General features: G+C 36.8%; 1 protein-coding gene across 5 annotated transcripts in view; it reads left to right on the top strand.

Annotated features, from left to right (window-relative positions):
- The window catches only part of LOC140342842 (E3 ubiquitin-protein ligase RNF12-A-like), a 25,974-nt gene that overhangs the window by 7,653 nt on the left and 11,927 nt on the right, over positions 1–6,394 (top strand). For all 5 annotated transcript variants that reach the window (XM_072429210.1, XM_072429213.1, XM_072429211.1 and 2 more), the window contains one exon: positions 1,533–1,616. In XM_072429210.1, the coding sequence (XP_072285311.1) occupies positions 1,533–1,616 (84 nt within the window). The remainder of the gene's footprint in view (positions 1–1,532; positions 1,617–6,394) is intronic.

Below are 6,394 nucleotides of genomic sequence, written 5' to 3'. Positions count from 1 at the left end.
TACAATTATATAAAGATTTTTTTTTTTTTTTATTGAGTTCAATGCAAAGTTATTTGAATTTCCCGCACCGACGCATGCAGTGACGTTACCGGGAAACCCCGGAGATCGTCACTGCACACGCCGGATGAAGAAGACAGAAGACGTCTCCGGAGGAGCTGCGGGGACAGGGTAAGTATATTTTTTCAGTTGTAATCCGATTGTATGACAATTGGATTGCAATATAACGCTTGTTTCTATTTAGCCACCCTGACTTTAGTTCGGGGTAAACGATTGTAGCAAGTTTGCTTACCCCGAACCAAGGTCGGGCTAAACGCCCGGGTGGTTAATTGACTCTGTGACGTGTGCATGCATCCATTTTTATGAAGACAAAATTTTCCTTCTGACCGTTTTCGTAGTTCTTCCTTTTTACATTTTGCCTCTTTAAATATAAGTTTCCTTATACTTTCTATTTCCAGAGAAACGCCAAGGTTTTTAGCCATTTCTCCATTTAGGCCTAAAAAGGCTGGCTGTGAAAAGGATAGTGGTACACTATTCTTTACTACCATTTCAATAATGTGGTTTTTGCATTTTTCTGGTGTCATTGTTATACTAACTTTGTCAGAATCTTCTTAGTTGTGTTTGGTCTCCAGTAGATTTCTGAACATTTTATATCCCAGAGGTAGATGGAACATTTTCATTTGATATCTTTCTCATTTACAACTATTAACACTTTAGAATGAAAATGCTGCAAGTGTCTTTTCAAATTTGATGCTCTTGTAGGTGCATTTTTGTTAGACCCACTGAAACTGCTAATTTTTGCATCACATTATTTTTCACCATTATCTTCAAGAGTACATTGGCACACGTAATGTTTCCTATCTCTTGATAATGTAAAGTGCTCATAAACGGCAGACTTTATATCGTGTTTCTTGACCGACTTTTTGGCATTGTGAATGGTGCCACTTTTCACTAAAATATAAATAAAAATGTTATCCTAACTAGCATATTTTTTGATTTAAATACAAACATACACATAGTCCTGCACTATTGCAAACAAACATACAACCCGGCACTATACACACAAATAAGCTATAGCCCTGCACTAAACTTAGACATACAGTTAGGTCCATAAATATTTGAACAGCAACTTTTTTTCCTAATTTTGGTTCTGTACATTACCACTATTTTAAATGAAACAACTTAGATGCAGTTGAACTGCATTAGACTATAAACGTACAAAAGAGTGGGTGGGTAAATGGGGATGGGAAGGCTAGGTAGGGCAGAATAGGGTAGTTTATAGGTATAAACTAGATTAGATTTGTGGACCAATATAGAACAAAGTTTAATTTAAACCAACTAGAATAGCACACACAACTAAAGTCCCCTTGTTACATGAGCTAAATACATACGGTTACTTATTGAAGAACTTTGTATGTTGCTTGGTACATGATCTGACTTTTATTTTAGTAAAAAAAAAAAAAGCATATGTTCTTTTGTGTTTGAATTCTCTGCTAATTACTGGTTTATTTATTTGTTTTGTATTGACACTTTAGGAGAGATTACTAAAGAGGAATTGCTGAGAAGATTGCACCAAATTAAAGAAGGTCCACCTCAGCAAAATGCAGAGGAAAACCGAGGTACAAAAGTGATTGTTAACCAGTAGTTCTAAAACTGATGTAAATGAGCTTCACAGTCATAATTTGCTAGTCTTCTAGTTTGACTTCACCTCCACCACTTCAATTTTTTCCACAGAATCAATTAGCTAGCACATGACTCATTTCCTAGGTACTTCTTAACTTTAGGTTACACACCTTATTTTTTTTTTTATCCATTTTTACTAGTGATGTCTACTGTTTTCAGTGTTTTCCCAAATTTGAAATGTACCTCAAATATAGGTCATCAAAATCTCTTGCTTATATTAGCAGTGTTCATGGCAAGTTACAGACAGGGTTTACCCTCCTTTGCATTGCTCTTTGTTTCCTTAAGAGCAGCAGGTTCTATTCAACTGTTCGAACTGAAGACGAAGCAGGTCAAACAACAAATATTACGAATGCTATTACAATTTACCATGCTAATACTTATGAAAACATCACCCCTGGAAATAGACAATAATGAGGCACTAAAGTAAAAATACCTTGTTTAACCTCCCTGGTGGTAATTCCGAGTGGCTTGGGGTAAATTTTACATACCGAAAGTGGTAACCCCAAGCTGCACTCAGGGTGGAATTGCCAGGGAGTTTAAAAGTCCTGCCTGGTTCCAGCGGCGCCCTCCATCGATGCCCCGCATCCTCTTCCCCTGGCGATGCTGCACATCTGTGTAACCTGGCAGATGCCAGGCATCTGCTTGCGAGTGTGTGTGGCTTAGAGGCGGAACCAAGCGGGAAATTTAAAATACTAATACTTTAAATGTACCGCTTTTACATAAATGTAGCAGCAAAGGTAAAAGCAAGTACTAGTGGAGTAAACTGTATCTACGACTTAATTTTTCCCTTTAGTGTGGTTATTGCCAACCCTGGTTATATGTACAAATTAAGCAAAAAAGAGAGAACAGAGGGTTTTTTTGGCAAATTTAAAGTGTTTTTTTACAAATGGTGACACAATAATGCAATAGTATACTGCCACATAGGCTGAACAGTCAGAGCAGGACCTCTGTTTCATTGGTCCCATTATTAACCAGGGATATTTTTGCTAGACATCAATAACCTACTTCAATAGTTGTATATATTCTGTTGTTGACATCCAAATATAGCGAGATGGCTAATCGCTGACGCAAAGAAGTGAAGGAACAAAATATTATTTGGTTGCCTGCGGTTTTATTACCCGATGCGTTTTGCCCTTCTTGGGCTTCCTTAGGGGTATTTGTGTGATTTAATACATACAATCTAGGTACATTAATGGAATATGAGAAAATATGAAGAGATTTTAAAGTTAGTCTTGAGTCACGATAAGTTGTCAAATAAACAAATTGTATAGACTTAAAATAATTCCAGAATATAATGTCATCAAATTGTTATTATTATTATACAGTATTTGTATAGTGCTGCGCAATATGATGGCGCTATATAAACTCCATAGTGGTGTCACTAACTGTCCCTCAAAGGAGCTTACAATCTAATGTCCCTACCACAGTCATTAATGTAGTCTAAGGTCAATTTTAGAGGGAAGCCAATTCCCCTAACTGCATGTTTTTGGGATGTGGGAGGAAACCCACGCAGACACGGGGAGAACCTGCAAACTCTTCAGATAGTGTCCTGTCTGGGATTCGAACCTGGGAGCTAGCGCTGCAAAGGCCGGAGTGCTAACCCCTGAGCCACCATGCTGCCCTATCCTATTGACATTTGCTTAACAAGAACCACTAAATATACATTTATCGCCCATATGTATGAAATATATTGTAAAAAGTTGCTTAATTATAAACTTTTAGTTGTGGTAATATATAAACAGGCGGATTTGTTTAGCAAAAATGAAGTTTTGGGTAAGTGAAGAGTCTAAATATATATTAAAAAAAAAAATACATTATCCCAAATGGATAATCTTGCACAGTAGGTGGTCTATATTGAGTAGAGATGCAGTGTCCTAAATGCTGTATATAATAAAAGTAATAGGGTAATTACCATTGATTTGTGTATACACAGTCTATACTGTCTTTTGTAAAAGGAATAAGAAAAAAAAGGAACAAAAAAAAACTTTAATATAGTATTGGCAATTACCTGGTCCCAGGATTATATCAAAATAGGGGTAGCCTATGTAGTCCACCTGTCAGGTGTAGTTATTTGTAGACTAGCAATCCCAAAAACAAAAAGGTCTATAAAGAATGGTCAAAGGTCAGATGCTTAAAGGTTTCTATGTGTGTAAAAACGTGTTTAAAAAGCTATTATTCATCAAAACCAGGAGGGAGATAGATTGATATCAGTCTAAGGAAATATGTATTACTTGGTAATCAATAATTGTCAAGTAGGTGCACAAGTTTAAAGTATAAGGGTATATCAGTATGTAATGCAACAGGTAATAATGACCGGTATACTGCATGTAGGTAATTGTTAAATAGGCGGTGCATATATGTGGGGCACTCTTATGGCGATACAAAAGGGTTTAGTGAATCGATACAAGGAACAAACATCTAGGGAGAACAATATAATGGTAATCTAGTAACAGTGGTACTATACCTGGTCCCAGGATAAGTTGCACCTATGGGGAGGTGGTAGAACCAGAAAGCTTCTCGTTCAGCTCAGGCTACATCGGAGAAATGGCTCCAATGCTCCCGTCCCCATGAGCCGGTCGGTGGGAGGAGGGTTAGCAGGATGATGGATGGATTGAGGTAGTAAGTCTGCAGCACAGAAGGGGTCTGAAAAACCTATTCAATGGACAAAAAATATTGAAAACAATGTCTCATACTTACTTTTCATGTTTGTATATCTCGTATATGGACACCTAGTTTGAGGATATACACATAGTGATAATATACAAATGCTATTAATGTAAGGGTGTATTCTTTACCAGGATGATACATATCATAAAGCAATAGACAACTTAACATTAAAGCAGATACTGATAATCGTTTTGAGATATAATGAACGTATATAGTGATTTCATTGTTTAACCAACTTGGTTATACATTGAAATGGTTGACAGCAGCAGTGAATTGAAACAAACACAATATAGAAATAAATGTAAACATTATAAATGCAGTAATATGAAAGAATAGTTATACAGTCACCATAGTTAACCTAATAATGCAAGTCTAGTGGTTCATTTAAAATATAGTAATCGTTATTTACGATATATTACAGTGCGACATAAGTCTAGTAATAATGGTATATACAGATAATCATGTATCCTAATTATGGGACCAAATAGGTATGTATTAACCTCCCTAGCGGTTCATTTTTCTGGATTTATATGTCAAAAAGCGGTACATTTTTTTTCATTGTAGGCCTGTAATTCTTAGGCATAACTCGCCAGAATATGTCCAAACAAGAATCTGAGTAAAATAAAGTTTGAAACACAAAATCATGTCATAATAATAATAATTTAAATTTAATAATAAACTTTAAATAAAAAACACAAAAATCTGAGGTTTTTATGATTTTTCTCATAAACTAATAAACATCCTGGGTGTGATATATTTTGAAACAAGGGAAATGGTCAAAAGATGGTCAGTAATCAAATGTATTGGCAGGGTAGGCAGTGCACTGTAACAGTGTATCTCTCACTCCAACCCTCAGAAAGATACTGGCTACTTTGTATTGGATTCAATACAGTTATTTGTATTGAATCCAAAACAAAAAATTTGAATTTCCCGCTGGCCACGCCCCCCGGCACATGCACAGACGTCTCCAGTAAACTCCTCCGATGACTCATCAAGACACAGAGACGCTGTTGCAGGGGGAAGAGAGGAGCCTGCAGGAAGATGTGATCGCTGAAACAGAACAGAGGAGGACGCCGGCAGATAAGGTAAGTCTTTATTTATCATTTATTTATCGCTGCTTTACCTACCCTGCGATTAGGGGTTACCACTTTTAGCAAGTTTTTTTCTACCCCCGAGTCACACTCGGGGTTACCGCTAGGGAGGGTAATATCAACTATTTGTTATAAAAGTGGTTTAAAACTGAATGCTTGATTCAGTCCAGATGAGTAGATTTTCCTGTTAATAGCTATTTGGTTTCTTGTTGTAATATTAATCTGTCCAGATTCCCACCTCTCAATTTGGGGGGGGAATGTGTTCAAGGGCGGCAAATTGGTGTGCAGTGCCTACATGCACACTAATGGCTGTTAACATTTTACCATTTGTGATGCCATAAACGTGCTCATGAATACATTGTCGGAAAGTTCTTTGTCTTTCCGAAATAAAATCTCCCACATCTACAGATAATCAAATAGATAATTCCTATAGATTGGCAATTTACGTGTTCATGCAGTTTGTGTATAGTACCATTTGGTAATTTCAATGCTTGGTTTTCAAGAATCCAGTTACATTGGCCCTGAATTATCAAGCGAGTTCGCGTAAAATCGCTGCGCTGATATACGAGGGCGTATTGCTGTGAGCCACAGCCGAGTGCTAGTACCCTTGCCAGCCAGATTGCCACTTTCCTAAATGAGCAATGGGGTCGAGAATACACCAATAAAGGCGATTAATTTTCAGCTGCTTGATTCAGGAGGATCTGTTAAGCTCTGTCATTGGTGAGATCATAGCAATTAATTAGCGCGCACCTGCTCTCTGTTCTGTGGGCATCTACAGTCCATTACAGGTCAATTTGAATCTTTAATGCTTCATCTCTTTTAGGGTTAGTGCTTTTTTTCAGATATTTAATTCTGATACCACTTGCAATCGATCAAAATAAATAGAAACATTTCTGTATTTCTTTAATAAAAACTACAGATATTTAATTCTGATACCACTTGCAATCTATCAAAAT

Source organism: Pyxicephalus adspersus, chromosome W (assembly GCF_032062135.1).
Source record: "Pyxicephalus adspersus chromosome W, UCB_Pads_2.0, whole genome shotgun sequence".
Classification (NCBI taxonomy): domain Eukaryota; kingdom Metazoa; phylum Chordata; class Amphibia; order Anura; family Pyxicephalidae; genus Pyxicephalus; species Pyxicephalus adspersus.
This window is presented reverse-complemented; position numbering and strand designations above follow the sequence as displayed.